Source organism: Helianthus annuus, chromosome 12 (genome assembly GCF_002127325.2).
Source record: "Helianthus annuus cultivar XRQ/B chromosome 12, HanXRQr2.0-SUNRISE, whole genome shotgun sequence".
Classification (NCBI taxonomy): domain Eukaryota; kingdom Viridiplantae; phylum Streptophyta; class Magnoliopsida; order Asterales; family Asteraceae; genus Helianthus; species Helianthus annuus.
In genome coordinates, this window is record NC_035444.2 from 136,211,392 (window position 1) to 136,229,430 (window position 18,039).

The window sequence follows — 18,039 nt, forward strand, 5'->3', positions numbered from 1 at the left end:
CTGGTTTACCGCCTCATCGTCAGGTCGAATTTCAGATCGAGCTAGCTCCAGGAGCAGCACCCATAGCTCGCGCACCGTATCGTCTAGCTCCATCAAAATTGGAAGAATTGTCAAAGCAGCTACAAGAGCTCTTGGAAAAGGGCTTCATTCGTCCAAGCTCTTCGCCATGGGGAGCTCTAGTACTTTTCGTGAAAAAGAAAGACGGTACGTTCAGGATGTGCATCGACTACCGTGAACTCAACAAGGTGACGGTGAAGAACCGTTATCCTCTTCCACGCATAGATGATCTATTCGACCAGTTGCAAGGGTCGTGTTACTATTCAAAGATAGACTTGAGGTCTGGTTATCATCAGCTGAGAGTCCGGGATGAGGACGTCTCCAAAACCGCATTCAGAACTCGCTACGGTCACTACGAGTTTCTTGTCATGCCGTTCGGGTTGACGAACGCACCTGCCGTATTTATGGATCTTATGAACAGGGTGTGCAAACCCTATCTTGACAAGTTCGTCATTGTCTTCATCGACGACATTCTGATCTACTCCAAGAGTCAGGGGGAACACGAGCAGCATCTACGCCTTATTTTGGAACTCCTACGGAAGGAACAGCTGTACGCTAAGTTTTCGAAATGCGACTTCTGGCTTCGTGAAGTCCACTTCTTAGGCCACGTAGTGAACAAGGATGGGATCCATGTCGATCCATCCAAGGTAGACTCGATCAGAAACTGGCCTGCACCACGTACGCCAACGGAAATACGCCAATTCTTGGGTTTGGCGGGTTACTACAGACGGTTTATTAAAGACTTTTCAAAGATTGCTCAGCCGCTTACGCTACTGACACAGAAGGGTGTCACCTACCGTTGGGGAGATCCCCAGGAAACTGCTTTTCAGCACCTAAAGGATAGACTTTGCAGTGCACCTATCCTCTCTTTGCCAGAGGGCACAGATGACTTCGTGGTTTATTGTGATGCATCCATTCGGGGACTTGGATGTGTGTTAATGCAGCGCGACAAGGTTATTGCTTACGCTTCGCGCCAACTTAAGATTCATGAACGGAACTACACGACGCACGATTTAGAGCTGGGAGCTGTTGTGTTCGCGCTTAAGATATGGCGACACTACCTGTACGGTACCAGGTGCACGATTTACACCGATCACAGGAGTCTCGAGCATATCCTTAAGCAGAAGGATTTGAACATGCGTCAACGGCGATGGGTCGAATTACTGAACGATTACGAATGCGCTATCAAGTACCATCCATGCAAGGCCAATGTTGTGGCTGACGCCCTCAGTCGGAAAGACACTTTACCTCGGCGCGTGCGAGCGCTACAGCTTACGATTCAGTCTAGCCTTCCAACACAGATACGAAATGCTCAGGTAGAAGCATTGAAGCCCGAAAACGTCAAGGCTGAAGCCTTACGCGGCTCACGACAACGATTAGAGCAGAAGGCAGACGGCGCCTACTATGTAACGGGGCGTATTTGGGTCCCACTTTATGGCGGTCTACGCGAACTTGTGATGGACGAAGCTCACAAGTCTCGTTACTCGGTACATCCAGGGTCGGACAAGATGTACCACGACATCAGAACTACTTATTGGTGGCCTAGCATGAAGGCCCACATCGCTACTTACGTCGGCAAGTGTTTGACCTGTGCGAGAGTCAAGGTCGAATACCAGAAACCAGCGGGCCTACTTCAGCAACCCAAGATACCGCAATGGAAATAGGAAGAAATTTCCATGGATTTTGTTACAGGCCTACCCAGATCCCAGCGTGGGAATGATACCATATGGGTGATCGTGGATCGACTCACCAAGTCTGCACACTTCCTAGCTATAAAGGAAATGGATAAGTTCTCCACTCTCGCAGACATCTATCTCAAAGAAGTTGTTTCGAGGCACGGGGTGCCCACATCCATCATTTCGGATCGCGATGCACGATTCACGTCAGAACTATGGCAAGCGATGCACAAATCTTTCGGCTCACGGTTAGACATGAGCACAGCATATCATCCTCAGACGGATGGACAGTCTGAGCGAACGATTCAAACACTTGAAGACATGCTTCGTGCATGCGTTATCGATTTCGGCAACGGCTGGGAAAAGCACCTCCCTTTGGTGGAGTTCTCATACAATAATAGTTATCACACCAGCATTCAAGCCGCTCCATTCGAGGCATTGTACGGACGTAAATGCCGGTCACCTCTCTGTTGGGCAGAGGTGGGGGATAGTCAGATTACGGGTCCAGAGATTGTAGTGGACGCCACAGAAAAGATAGCACAGATACGACAACGCATGGCGGCAGCACGCGACCGTCAGAAAGCCTACGCGGATAAGCGTAGAAAGCCATTGGAATTTCAGGTCGGGGACCGAGTTTTACTAAAAGTCTCACCCTGGAAGGGTGTGGTTCGTTTTGGCAAACGGGGCAAACTGAATCCGCGGTACGTCGGACCATTCGAAATCATAGAAAAGATTGGAAAAGTAGCATACAAGCTAAACCTACCAGCTGAACTCGGTGCAGTTCACAATGTCTTTCACGTGTCAAATCTGAAGAAGTGCCTATCAGATGAGACCCTTATCATTCCTTTCAAAGAACTCACTATCGACGAGCGGTTGCAGTTCGTCGAGGAACCAGTTGAAATCACGGACCGGGATGTGAAGGTCCTCAAAAACAAGAGAATCCCTCTTGTTCGAGTTCGTTGGAACTCCAAACGTGGCCCAGAGTACACCTGGGAACGCGAAGACAGGATGACAGAAAAGTACCCCCAGTTATTCGGAACCAATGCCACTACTGCTAAGACTGAAGCTACTACTTCGGAATTTCGGGACGAAATTCCAGATCAACGGGGGGAGGATGTGACACCCCAGGAAAACCAGCGAACGATACCGCTTACCTAGCTTCCTCAGTGAGTGCGTACCAAATTTCGGGACGAAATTTCTTTTTAGTTGGGGATAATGTGACAACTCGAACTTTGGACCTACTTTGTGTAACGATACATGGTTATGAGAACGTTATTAATTGAATAATTATGTGATTATGTTATGTACTTTATGTGTTACGTGTTTGTATGTTAATGACCCGAGCGCACAACACATATCAACCGCACAAGGCCTTTGGGCCGCACCATTGTATTCGGAGTAGAGGCAGCCCAAGCAAGGGTCGGCCCACTCCCCTTGAACGTGTAAACACTCATAGTTAGGGTTTGTGCCCTCATTTGTTACAACCAACTCTCACACAAAAGAACTCTAGCTCTTTTCTCCCTCACTCTCTCGAACTCGAAGGCAGCCGCAAAACTCATAGTGTTTCGGATCAACTCTTGACCCCATTCTATTCGGTTAGTATGATTAATTGTTTGTGCTTAATGTTTTGATGTGTGCATGATGATATAGGATTTTTGGATTAATATGATTGTTCATGATTGAATGATAGTGTTCTTGATAATCGGATCCCATGTACACTTGATTTGCAAGTTCATTAATGTTTATACGTTTCTAGCATGCATGATCTAGTGATCGGCTGTTATGAGTTGTTAATCACATGATGCATGAATTAACCGACTGTAATATAGTAGAACTCGGATAGATGATCAGGTTTAATTCGATTAAATGTTCATAAGATGTGTTCATGTATGTTTCGGTTAGGGTTCTTGATAAAAACATTTGAATTATGCTTGTTTGATCGATAAAGGATTGGGATAGAATCTTTGATTTTGTTAATTGATGCGATAAACTTGGAAACTGTTATTAGTTGTAACCGATTGCTTGATATCCGGATAATTAAACAAATCGCGCAAGGTTCCTTGGATCGCACAAGGTGCTTCTTGATCACTGTCGGGCCTCAAGCCCAATGGACCACTCGCACAACCCAACTCAGCCGCACAAGGCTTCGGGTCGCACAAGGGGTCCATTTACACAAGTCTACCCAGCCGCACAAGAGAACCTGAATCACACAAGTCATATGTTTACTTAACTGTTGGGCCGGATAGTTAATTGGGTTGGGCTTGTTTGGATCGCACAAACCGTCCAGGTCGCACAAGATCGACCGGACCGCACAAGTTATTTGCATGCTATTTGGGCCGCATTGTTTTTGGATCATATATGATATGGGATTTCTTTTAGGTTGGGCTTAATTATTTTGGGCCGGTACATGTTAGATCGCACAACATGTTGTGGATCGCACAACATGTTGGGCCGTTTACATTTGGGCCAATAGTTTAGACGCACAAGTATGATTGCATTGTTATGCTTTGACTGTTTACGTGCTATACGTGTTGCTATGATTTATACGTGCATTACTTGAAGTCAAAACCTGACTTGTGTGGTAACCCTGTTAGGACGTGGTTGACCAAGAAACCCTCTTTGTGTATCTGCCGAGCAAACCAAGGTGAGTTCACACAGCCAAGGCATGGGATTCCCGGGTTGGGAATTGGGTTGGAATGTTTGATATGGAATAATTACTCGTACTTACGCAATCACTAGACTATAGACCATCGTCCTCAGGATAGTCAGGACACTTACGTAAATCCTGCGTAAACTAGTATCTACCATTGTCTCCCGGGTCGGGAGGACACTTACGTAAATCCTGCGTAACCTAAAACCCACTACTGTCTTCCGGGTCGGAAGGACACTTACGTAAATCCTGCGTAAACCCCACACGTACCACTGTCCTTGGGGAAGGGCACTCACGTAAATCCTGCGTGACCTAGTACGTATCCCTGTTCTCGGTTTAAGAAGAACACATGGTTGGAAGTAGTCTAGTAAGTACCATAATGGGAAGCCCTCATTATAGAGAATAATTGTGAGAATCCCTCACCAGTAGTATATACTTGCATGGGAAGCCCCCCACTAGATGAACTTACGCATTACTGTTACGAACTTACTTTCTGTGAACTCGCTCAACTAGTTGTTGATTATCTGCTGCATGCCTTGCAGGACCTTAGGTACATTATGGAGCTTGCACAGGGAGGAGCAGGTCGTTGTGGGCAAAGGATCGTGAATGCTATTTGAACACTTATGATATTTCACACATTAATACTTATGTTTGGGTTTTTACATTAATGCTTCCGCTATACTTGACTATGTTGGTTTGATAAACACCTTTCGTATTGATGGATATTTATTACCATTTATTACATGTTCAATATGATTGGTGGCTTGATCCTGGTCATGTCACGCTCCCAAGCGGTGATACTCCGCAGGTGGATTTTGGGGGTGTGACACATTAGGGTCAAAATAACCCTGGGAATGGGAGTGGTGAGAAGAATGATGAGAATGATGGGAAGAATGGTGAGAATGGTGTGAATGCAGCCAATGCTGTGAATGGTGAGAGTGTTGGGGCTCTTGTGGTTGTTGTGGCCCAAAGGAATGGTGGTAAGATGGCGAAGTGCTTAGTGAAACAGATCGCCTTGCTGGTTCTAGTGAATGTCTCCAATCTTCGTAAGGATCGGAGCTAAATGATGCCGAGGGCGTGCGGCAGTGAGAAGGCCCTGTCTGGCTAGATGGTCCTCCTCTCATAGGACCTTTCCTTTTCCTCCTCTGACACGTGGTGGCATCTTTTATGTGAACCTGTAAAAAATATGAAAACAACATATATAAACCAAATAAAGATTAAGAGTAATCCTAGGTCATTGGCCTAGACTCGGAAGTTTAAGGAATGTGCTACTGTGTCATTGAGATTAAACACAAATGGCTAGTGTTTAATTTACTCAATGTGGGCTCTGATACCAACCTGTCACACCCCGATATTTCCACATAATCCGGTGGGCCCGGTGGGGAGTGTCGTGACGTAGTTGATATCATCATAGTCAATTAAACACAGTTGTAGCATAGGGGAAGGCTTGGAAGGTAAATTACTATTACAACCCAAGTGTTCAAAGTACGAATAAAAGAATATACAGATGATTGTAAAAGAAAGGATCCACAGGTGGATCTTTAAATAAAAACATAAAATGGAGTTCAACAGACTTAAGGCATCTAGGGATTTGAAAGATCCTCTTATTTAATGCCAAGTAGCTCCAACCTATTTCACGAGGTACCTGTCACTTAGTCTTTGGAAAATACGTCAGTTTACACTGATAAATATAATTAACTGACTCATTTGAAAACATTTATGAAAATTGGTTTAAGTGCTTGAAGCACGAGTATTCTTTTATAACTTGGGACAATTACATTATAATCTTATATACAGATTTAAATGTTTGTCATACATTTGGGGCTGGTTTAGAAAATCGGTCATGATTAACTGACACACCACTTATAAAACCCACAAAGGAGTTATCCCCAACATGTGGGTAATTTATATTTTAGCATTTACATCTGTCGGGTGTATGCCTACACCCCGTGCATAGGTCGTGGCCATTAATAACTTAAATGAGCCGAGGATATCCAGGACACAGTCGTTAACCCCCAAAGTTTATGTTATCAAACAAAACATATTAAAACGGGTTATGCGGATTTATTAATCACAATCCGACCAAATGATCCCATACCCAACCAAGCGGTAATAATTTACCGTATCCCAAGCCCGTATAAGGGAAAATAAGTTAAAAGTATTTACCTGAGTTTTAAATGCAAGAATTTCTACTCAGCCGTAAATTATTAAGACTTTATGAAGGTATCTTCTACTAGGGCTCCCTAATTTGGAATGAAGGTCTTATTAACCTGTTAGAATACTAACGGGTCTTATTTAAGTCAAGGACTTAGACCGGTTAGTTTAAAGGATGATTTACGGTACAAAACGCTAGATTAAGCGGTGACCGAAATGGAATGTAGTTTAGACCCAACAAGTATAAAAACTTGTATAATATAGGTAAACTAATTACATTCTGGATCTTGAAGTTTAGATGACAAGGTTAGACCCGTTTCGGTTAATTCATGCAAACTAGTTACATAAACCGAACCGAACGCGTATAAGCATAAACGGATAACTAAATGAGTCATATACAAGTTCCATATGTTATTTTGCTTAAAATATGTAATGATATCAGTAGGATATCAACATGTATGCCCAAAAAGGTTTTAAAACCGAATTAGGCCCCATAAGGTCATTTTGGTCATTTTAAGGTTTATAAAAAAGGTTTATATGTAAACTGAAGTTCTGGTCATAAACATTCTGTAAAAACATTTAATTTATGATATTATAACAGTCGGATATCATACATATGCGTGGTTTATAATTTATGGCCAAACTATGCTCTGTAAGGGCATTTTGTTCATTTCACACATAGTTTTAGGGACTTATTTGAGATTCTAAGTTCATAACTTTTACCTACTGTAAAAATATTTAAAATAATTTATAAATTTAGTAGGTAACAAGTCTTAGGTGCCAAATATGGTTTAAAACCATAATATGCACTTATATAGCGTAAAAATTGATAAATGACGATGTTTCCAAAGTTTAAGTGATTGTGAGTTTGTGACCAGCCTTGAAGGGTCGAAATATTTTATTTTTCATAATACATCAGTAGCAAAAGGTTTTGCATGTTAATTATGTTTAAAACTCATTTTATTTGCAAAAAGGGTATTATCGTCATTTACAGGCTTTATACAAGAACTCAAGGTTAAATGGCAACATAAGAGCTCTATTTATAGTGCAAGGAGCCTCCTCAAGATCAATCCAAGGGTTTTATGATGCTCTCAGATGTCTCCAGGTGTCCAAGAGGTTTTTAGAAATCACTAGCATGCTCCTTGTTTCGAAATCAGGCTGCATGGTGGTTTGATTGGGGCTCAAGGCTGCAATACAAGTAGCCGTCCATTTTTCTATTACTGGGTGTTCTCTCGCGCCCCGCGAAAGACAAGGGGTTGGGCTTCGCGGCCCGCGACCCGCCTATCTTCCGGTTAAAACAAGTTTCCAACATGGCAGTTTCAGTCCCTTGTTCTTATAACTTCATATATCTTTTATTTTTAGCACTTTTGGCTGCCAAGGTTAGTTTTTAAGGATCTTTGGGAATTATAATAAACCTCGTTAGGCTCTCATGTGGTTAAAAGATTACCTGGAAGGACTAGTTTCTTTCGTTGACGCTTTTAACCCTTCTTCTTGCATTCTTGCACAATTTATTATATAATGATACCGAAACCTTTCGGAACTAATATCAAGCATTATTAGAAGTATAATCGAACATTACGAAGCCCCGGGTTCGTTAAAAGGTCACTCAGGGGTAAGAATTACATGTTGACACTTTTAGCCCTTTTGTTACCCTAACTTTCATTTATTTTCACAAACGGTTTCTTACGTCCAACATTTGACTTGTTTGAGAATACGGATATCGTATAAGGTCATTCAGAGGCATAAGTTTAGCATGTTGACACTTTTAGTCCCTCCGCACACATCTTTTCACTGTTTATCAGTTTAGTCCTTCAAAGTCAACTTTTTACATGTTTAGGGTTTAGGACACGTGTCTTCACATAATTGGTCACGATTTTACGAGGTGTTACAGTTCGTACGAAGCTGAACTGTGTGGCTTCGTACGAAGCTAACCTGCTACAAGACTAGTTATGTTTTTCATAGTTTTTCACTAATTTGAGTACAATTTTGTTTGAATTTTGATCTGAAACTTTGTAGGATTGCTCAAAAACGTTTTTCACACAACATATCCAAAAATTAGGAAATTTTAACCGTGGAAACTATGTAGATCTGAATTTTATGTTTAAAAAGAATATGTAGAAGATGAGTAGAAGAAGATGTGAGTAGAAAATGATGATTTCGGCTCTGAATCTGATGAAGAAGCTTGAATCTTCATGTCTTCAATCCGTGCAAACAATCACCCGCTCTGATACCACTTGTGGATTTGAATCCTGGATCGATTCCTTGACCGTTGAATGCGTACGAACACGTAAGTTGTGCGGAATCTAATCACGTGTGTGGTTGAGACACAAAGAAGTAATTATAAACTGATTTCTATTGATACTTTGACAGTACAAAACCGTGAAATCAGACGAGTAGAGCTTCGCCTCAAAGTTGCACAAAAGTTACAAATGACAAAGACCTACACCTCTATATATAGTAGTAGCGCCTTCATACGAAGCTATGAGTGGCTTCGTATGAAGCCATGATCTCATGTTTGTACAAAGCCAACGTCCCTTCGTACGAAGCTGCTTTATCACACATGATCTTTATGAACTGCTCTGTTCAGCCCCAGTCTTATCTCATTTGTTTAAGCTACGATACGTGATTGACGGAAGTGATAGACATTATGCACTCATAAGTTTGCAACGTATAACATAAGTATGTATAAAATCATTGAGTTTTATTATGATCAAAGACTCGGATTACAATGTTGGAAAAGAAATACGAATACAATACAATTACAAGTTTCCAAAACTAGAAATATGATTACACTTTCTAAATATGAAAAGTACAAAATGTGAAGCGTTACAACTCGGGCCTTAGCTTGCTTAAAGTAAAATAGTTGTTATGTTCTGTTTCGAATTACCAAGGACAATGTAAAATATTAATTCAATAAAACAAAACTTTAAATACCATGTGTTTGAAACAATTTGTAACGTGACCCCCTGACGTTTCCGCTGCGGATTGTTTTATACGCGGTAAGGGGTGTTACAAAAGGGACTTCGTCGCATTAATAGAGTTGTTGTCCAACGCTCAGCATTGTGTAAGTCGGCGCAGGATTTGAGACCATACCCCTTCAGGGGGAGAAACGAATCTTCCGATAGAAAAAAAAAAGATGTTTGGTTATCATATGAAAATGTAGTGGATTATTCCGTAAGAAATTTGATTCCTTTAATTTTAATAATTTTCATTTCAGAAGGGGTTTTTTCATTCCTTCAAGTAAGACAAGAAATCTGTTACTACTATTATTAAAATGTTATTACCTTATATTACTTTTATTGTTAGGTCAAAGGGTGTGGCATCGCGCCACCCCGCCATGTCACCTAATATAGCGTCCTGGGGCGTCATCAACCACATCACTATCGTTAAACAGGGGGCGCTATCGAAGCCCTGCCAGCACGTTAACAGACGAATTTTGGGTGGATCGAGGCATTTGGTCACATAATTTTTAAATGGGGCGCTAGTGATGCTTACGTGGCGTGATGAAGCCCATAAAGGCTTTATACCACACCCTGTAGCCTAATAGTTATTGAGACTATGTTTGTCATTTTTAATAAATTTTATTTCATTATTTCGTCTTTTTTTGTCACCAAACTATACAAAGTAATAATCATTGGATTAGTATATATATAACCAAACATAACAATGAAATAACAATATTAATCCAATTCCTTTATTTATCTTATTATCTCATTCATTAGATCACCTTGTACAAATAGACTCTCTAAATAAGGTAAGATTTACAAATCCATCTTTGCCTCCGACTCTTTTTTCTTTTTTAACAGCCAACAAACTCAATCTCGAGCACTATCGGGACACCCACTGGACAAACGGAGTACTCCGAGAGTAACCCGAGTCCACCACCAATTCCGGGGAAAACCCGGTAACCCACCCGCCTGTAGGCACGACGGTGAAATTACCGGTAAAACCCGTTTGGCTCAAGGATCCAACCCAGGTTTCTCTGGGTCTCCTATCATTGCCCACCAGTGCCTCACTCTGCACCAAGTGAGTCGAACATGCATCTCACAAAAGAAATGCAAGCCCTCCACCACTTGATCTAGAGATCATTGGCTAACTCCGACTCTTTTAATTAAAGAGATGGCTTAATTCAACTGGCTTACTCGTCACAAACCTTTTTATTAATTTATATTTATTATTAATCTATATTTATAATAGATGAATTACACAATATTTACTTGGTGGAAGCAAAATTGGCATCCTCAAGCCAAACAGTCGAATGCACTTTTATTTTGGAATATAGTACAATATAACTATTATTAGATTAAAAGAATGAATATTCATGTGGTTTTAAAATTACTACCCCACATGCATCTTAGTGGGTCCCACCTGATATTGGCTCCGTATAGAACACTCGCGAGTCAGCAGCCACCCACATACAAAACTACAATCACATGACATGACACGAAAATATCACTTTTACCCCTTCTACTATTTGTTGTTTTTTATTTTTAGCTTTAGTCTTTTCTGTTTACCCGATCATATATATAGACACATATATTAGGTTACAAACCCGTGATCTATATCAGTTGAATAAATGGAAAAATTAACGATTCTTCGCTGACTCGATTGTAAAGAAAAATAAGAAAACGATTAAGGAATTTCAAAAGAAGCAGGTCGTGGGTCATGGATCAGGCCATGTTATTAAAAAATCAGAAGGAAACAATGTTGGGTTACAAAATTATGCCACATGACTTCACATTTAATTATTTTTTAAGTATAAAGACAAAGAAATATGTTACAACTTTATTATACGCCATTATTATTGTATGTATAAAAAACAACACGCATAATCGATAAGTTAATTAAGTATATAAATATATGTTGTGTGACTCCAACCAATCATGCGACCAAAATTTGTTTCAGGATTTAAAAAGTAGTCTACCAAACAACAAAAACACTTGGAGTGAGTTTTGTTCCATTCGATGGTGAAGTTAGAAGTGATGACATAGTGAGTGTATGAAGAATACTAATAGCATTCATATCCAACTTTTCATTTTTTTTACCATATTTTACACTAAAATTGACTATTTTTTTCTCTTTTTTTTTCAATTAAATAATATTTTTATTATTATATTTTCTCTCTCTTCCACTAACAAATATTTTCAAAATATATTAAATAATTATAAAAGATGAACAACATCCCCTCAAATTTATAGATGAATAGTAACATTTTCTCTCTTCTCTACTTAGAATGACTTGCAACCAGTTTTCATAAAATAAAAACCCCTCTCACATAATTTAGTTTGGGAGGTTGGACATAAATTATGGAGTTAACTTTCTTTTTGCTCCCTGTGGTTTGGTCATTTTAACGGTTTTGCTCCAATAGTTTAAAAATAATTATTTTACTCCCTAATCTTTCGAGTTTGTCGCCAGTTTGCTCCCTGGCTCTAACCCAGTTAAAACGTTCAATTAAAAGTAGGAGTATTTCTGTAGTTTACTCCTTGGCTAAACTCAATTAAAACGTTTCGTTAAAAATCGCGGTAGTCGTGGTCGGCAGGTGGTAGTTGCAGGTGGTGGTGGATGGTTGTGGATAGTGGTGGCCGGTAGAAAGAGTGGTTAGAAAGATGGGGGATCAGAAAAAAAACTACTTATATACATGTAAATAAACAAGTTATAGGTTTATTTAGGTGAAAAGACTCACATGCCCTTGCTTTTATCTATAAAATTACCAAAATACCCTTCTAGTTAATGAATTTTTTGGATGGAGTTAGACGCAGAGAGCAAAATTACAATAAATTAGAAAAATTAGGGAGGAAAATAGCTATTTGGTTAAAATGAAACATTACGTGTGAAGAATGTTGTACAATAAAAGAAGTCCCAGAAGAAAAGAAAAGAAAAGAAAAGATATTTGGTTAAAATGGATATTAGTAGAGTTGTGGGGATCGTATTGAAAATATAACAAGTTGTCCATAAAAAGGTTGAGGTGGTGGATGAGTCAGTCATCCACGGGCAAAGGCAGGCAGGCGTTTGAGGGACTTGCGTGGCTGCCTTGCTTGCTTGCAGCCGTAGCCATGGCGTCCTCCAATCCATTCATCATCTCATTTTTCCTTATCCTCGTCCTTGCGCTCAACTCTGACGGTGATTTTTCATCTGTTATTAGTATTAGGTTTCATTATATCTAAAGTTATTGTTTACATAATCTCATCTCATTCTACGTCTTTTCAATTGCAATCGTTTTATCAATTTGATTCATGTTTAACTTTGAAATATAAAATTATCGTATCTGATTTAACTGAGTTAGTTAAATCTGTTTTGAGTTTATTGAAGGTTTGAAGATTGATTTGTATCCTGAAATCTTAAGAGAAGAGGCAGTAGCAAGACTTTATGAGCTCGGAAAGGTCTTCTGCAAACATCATTTTCCCTATCTTTCTTTCTTTCTTTTAAAAAAAAAAAAAAAAAAAAAAAAAAAAACTATCTATAGTGGATGACGATGATTTTGCATTGGATAACAAACAAACAGGTAAGTGACGCTGATGGCTATCTTGAAAGGACTTTCCTAAGCCCAGCTTCTGTCAGAGCTGGGAATCTAATCCGTACGTGGATGGAGGACGCTGGATTGACTACGTGAGATGCTGTTTGACTTTTGTGTTTGACCTTTCTCAACTGAGAGACTGACTGCCATTCATTGATTCATTTCAGGTGGGTGGATGGATTGGGGAATGTTCATGGTCGACTTCAACCACCAAATGCTAGCAAAAAGGCTCTTTTAATTGGTTCCCATCTGGTAAACGAAACCACTCCCTTTATCTATCTATGATAGTGATTTAAGTATAACACACAAGTCCTAAAACTACCGAGTGACCACAGGATACTGTTGTTGATGCTGGTATGTTTGATGGTGCACTTGGTATCGTATCTGCTATATCAGCAATTAAAGTGTTGAACGTCACAGGAAGGTTAAGGCATTTAAGGCATCCAGTCGAAGTAAGTTCTTCGTTCTAACTTTTGCTTTCAGACTAAAATAAATTCTTGAAAACTAAGTATTTCATGTTTAGGTCATTGCGTTTAGTGATGAAGAAGGAGTTAGATTCCAATCTACGTTTCTAGGAAGTGCAGCTATTGCAGGTGTACTACCTGTTTCAACATTGCAGATACCCGACAAAAGGTACACTGACTTCCTGACTGTCTTCTATCCAATTCTTGATTCTCAGTGAAGCTTACACAAACTTTATTACACAGTGGTTTGACAGTGCAAAATATTTTGAAGGAGAACCTGATAGAGACTACAGAAGAAAATCTCAACCTGCTCAAATATGAACCCGACTCTGTTTTGGGCTATGTAGAGGTAAGCAATTCGATATAAATCTAGTTAATCTCTAATTTCTCTACTGTTTTGGTGGGATCATGCTTTAGAAGTTTGAACGATTTGGTCGCTTATCATCTTTGTTTTATGGCTTCTTGGCAAAATGGATGACGGGTTAGGATGCTTGACTAAATGGGTCATATGAATCAGTGAAAAGAAACACTTTTTTACTGGGTTTGACCCACAAACATTTTTCTGTCATTTTTACTTTATTTATGAATAACTATTGCATTAGATATAATTACAGAAAGTAAACTATTACGATAATAATCTACATTTTTGAACAAAAAGATTTTGGAGGTTTGTTGCATTAATATTAATACACTTTGGGCACTTTTGATCCGCTTGACATGTTTATCCTTTGACCCATATAACCTATTTCTGTTTTAACAATTTTTTTTTTTTAAATTTCGACCCATTTGAGATGTAACATAAACCAAATCGACCCATTGACAAGTATATTGGGGCTTAACTATCTTAATGCAAGTGAAGCTGAATATAGGACCCGCTTCTGATTCATGGTTGTCTTGGATTCATGTATCCCCCATTGATTTGAGTCGCACAATATATGCAGGTTCATATTGAACAGGGACCTGTGCTGGAATCAATTGGTCTTCCTCTTGCTGTGGTAAAAGGCATTGCTGGACAGACCCGGTTAAAGGTATTTAAATGCTTACAACATCCTGAATTCTTATATCTCAAACTTTCAAGTTATCGTCTTAGTTTTCAAGTTATTGACCTGGTGGGTTCATGGTTGACCCATTCTTTTAAATATTTTAAATGTGTATTTTATGCCGAAACTAAAAGAGAAATTAACATCAACTTCAATAGTTTAAACGCAGTTGTTTTATATACATTTGTATTTCTATTCATCATCATACTCGGTAAATCTCACCAATAGCAAAGGTAAGGTAGATATGTCCGAGGAGGGTAAGATGTAGACAACCTTACCTCTACCCCGTAGAAATAGAGAGGCTGCTTCCATTAAGACCCCTGGCTCGATAGTAGTTTTGTATCAAGCCTTGGACATGAGGCACATAACACTCGGCAGTCGGGACAAAGGCCGATTTGTGCATGTACCCCCTTGTCTTTCGGCTATCAACGCCACCACATGATGTATGATTAGTCGTCTGCCGCTTTTAACGTTATTTTCACGAAATTAGTAAAACAACATTAAAATTAGTGCAATTTCACTTTTGCCCCATGAGGGGCCACACATATATACATTATATGCGCACACCGCAAGCAGGGCGTAATACATTTGTATTTCTATTGTAAATATATAATTTTAGATAATTAAATTGCAAAGTAAAACTAGAAATTGGGTTAAACGAGTCATGTTCGTGTCAACCTGCGAATACTCATGTCGTGTTTGGCTTCACGTGTGTGAATTACCAGAGATTTCCAGGTTTACGTTGGGTTTGACCCACAAACACAACCTGTTTCTTTTTTCCAGTCCAATTAAGCTGGTAGCAGTTATGGTCTCTATATTGCAGGTAACAGTGAGAGGATCACAAGGACATGCCGGCACAGTTCCCATGTCTATGCGCCAAGACCCAATGGTTGCTGCAGCTGAATTAATTGTATCTTTAGAAAGATTATGTAAAAATCCTCAAGATTTTCTAACAAATGAGGCTTCTGATGGCCACTGTAATGCATTTTCTCTTAAAGCACTCTCCGGATCTCTTGTTTGTACTGTTGGTGAGATATCAACTTGGCCCAGTGCAAGTAATGTCATTCCTGGCCAGGCATGTACCCAACATCCCTTATTTTTTCTTTTAATGTTTGCAGATTCATTTATATTTTTCTATCTTGATATTTGCAGGTAATATTTACGGTTGATATTCGTGCCATAGATGACATAGGAAGGGAGGCTATAATATATGAATTATCAAATCAAATGCACAGTATATGTGATCGACGATCTGTTTCTTGTTTAATGGAGCGTAAGGTGCGTTTTCTCACTAGATTGTTCTGTTTTCTCCCCATACAACATGTTGGTCATTGGTGATTCTCCTATGGGTGTGAACTTCTTACAAAACACGAATCTTACACAAAATTACTGGGTTTGGAATTAATCTAAATGGGTTTGGGTCACTTTTGAGTTGAACCCGCGAATATGCTTAGCTAAATGGGTTGTGTTGATGGGTTCGCGAGTTAATCCGTTTATTTTTAGTATATATAAAAAAAGATATTATTATGTCATAACTTAAAACTGTTTGGGAATTTTATGCTAAAGTTTAAAAGATAAAAGATTAATGAGCCTCAGATTATATAGTTTAAACATAATATGTTACATATATATTTATGTGTCCAACATGATATTCGGGTTCATTTTGTGTTTGGATTCATGTGTTCGACACAATATTTGGGTTCGTGTTGTGTTCAGGTTCAGCCACGAACCCGACCCATTTTACATGTTACTCATTTGCTGATTCTATTGTAAATTTCTGTGCAGCATGACGCGAATGCTGTAAAGTGTGATACAGGATTGAATTCACAGCTCAAATCTGCAGCATATTCGGCTGTAAAACGAATGACAGGCGAGGATATTGGCGATGTGCCAGTACTGATGAGTGGTGCAGGACACGATGCAATGGCCATGTCTCATCTGACCAAGGTCGGTATGCTATTTGTTCGATGTCGTGGAGGAATTAGCCATTCTCCTGAAGAACATGTGTTAGAGGATGATGTTTGGGCCGCTGGTTTGGCAATCCAAGCGTTCCTGGAAACCAACTTGTAGGTACTGAATCATTAGATGTCTGTGTATATATGGAATATTGTTCATAATAATGTAGCAATGATTAGTTTCGTTGCATTTGCTTAAGTAAATGATTAAACCAAAATCATCTTCTAAATTACACACTTGTAGGCCAAAATCATTTTTTAAATTTACGGTTTTGACTACAATTCTTATTTTAAATCTAACTAGTGGGATTATAAGTGGTGGGAATTTGGTTGTTATCGATATTGGTCTGTTACTACCATGACCAAAAGAGAAAACCCTCAAAAATAAAGTCTTTATATACCCAAAAAGATATCGATACATGTTTTACATCGATCAACAACCATATCAACAAATACTAGTACTAACTTCGATAATTTCGATACTTGGATGTTGTTTGGTTGGAGTCGGTTCGGATAGTCACAGTACCATTAGGACAACTAACACTCGCTACAACTTACGATACCGAAAAATTACTTTATCGGTTTTCCGAAAATTTTAAATCTAGACGTATATAAAAAGAAGCGTGTCACAACGAAATACTTGGAATTTTATAAAACGTCTTTCATAAAAGTAAAAAAAAAAAAGATATTAACACGTGTTTTACATTGATTAAAAACCATAAAAACAAATACCGATGCTGACTCCGATAATTTCGATACCAGTGTCGATGTTGTTTGGTTGGTATCTGTTCGGTTTGTCACAACATCATTACAACACCCACACATACTACAACTTACAATTGGAATTAGTTTGGTTATCACAGTACCGTTACGGCATTGACACTTGGTACAACTTACAATACTGTATTGGTTTTTAGCAAATTTTAAATCTAGACGTGGATAAAATAGGTATGTGAAAACGTCTTGTCTTAAAAGTCAAAAGACGTATACAAAATATGCTAAAAAGTCACTGTAACAATAAATTGTTAGAACATTAATATAAGAGTAAACTTCCGTTTTGCTCCCTGTGGTTTGGTCACTTTAACGGTTTTGATTTTATCGCCAGATTGCTCCACGTGCTTAACTCCATCCATAATGTCTGGTACAAGGAGGGGTATTTTAGTAATTTTATAGATAAATATTTAATTATTTTAAATACCTAACATCTGTTCATAGTCATCATCATCATTCCTAACATCTGTGCGACTGTTCATAGTCATCATCATCTCACACACAAGCCACCACAACCATAACCACCTCCGGCTGCTATTCCTAACATCACCACAACCACCTCCGGCTGCTGTTCATCATCATCCCAACATCTGTTCATAGTCATCATCATCAAACCCCAACTTTTACCATCAACCACCACCACTCCCACCTCCGGCTGCTGCTAATCGACCACCATCACCATCCCGCCGCCACCACCTGCCATCACCACCATCCTCCACCACTTAATTTTCCGTTTCTTATCAACCCAAATATTCATC

At 39.3% G+C, this 18,039-nt stretch overlaps 1 protein-coding gene across 1 annotated transcript; it reads left to right on the plus strand.

Annotated features, from left to right (window-relative positions):
* The first annotated feature begins 12,408 nt into the window (after positions 1-12,408).
* LOC110895581 (allantoate deiminase 2) lies at positions 12,409-16,743 on the plus strand. Its single transcript, XM_022142905.2, has 11 exons — positions 12,409-12,657; positions 12,847-12,917; positions 13,040-13,143; positions 13,219-13,303; positions 13,387-13,503; positions 13,575-13,684; positions 13,759-13,864; positions 14,457-14,543; positions 15,379-15,630; positions 15,708-15,833; positions 16,341-16,743. Exons 1-11 carry the CDS (start codon positions 12,510-12,512, stop codon positions 16,623-16,625), a joined length of 1,491 nt encoding a protein of 496 aa, XP_021998597.1. The 5' UTR covers positions 12,409-12,509; the 3' UTR covers positions 16,626-16,743.
* Positions 16,744-18,039: the final 1,296 nt, after the last annotated feature.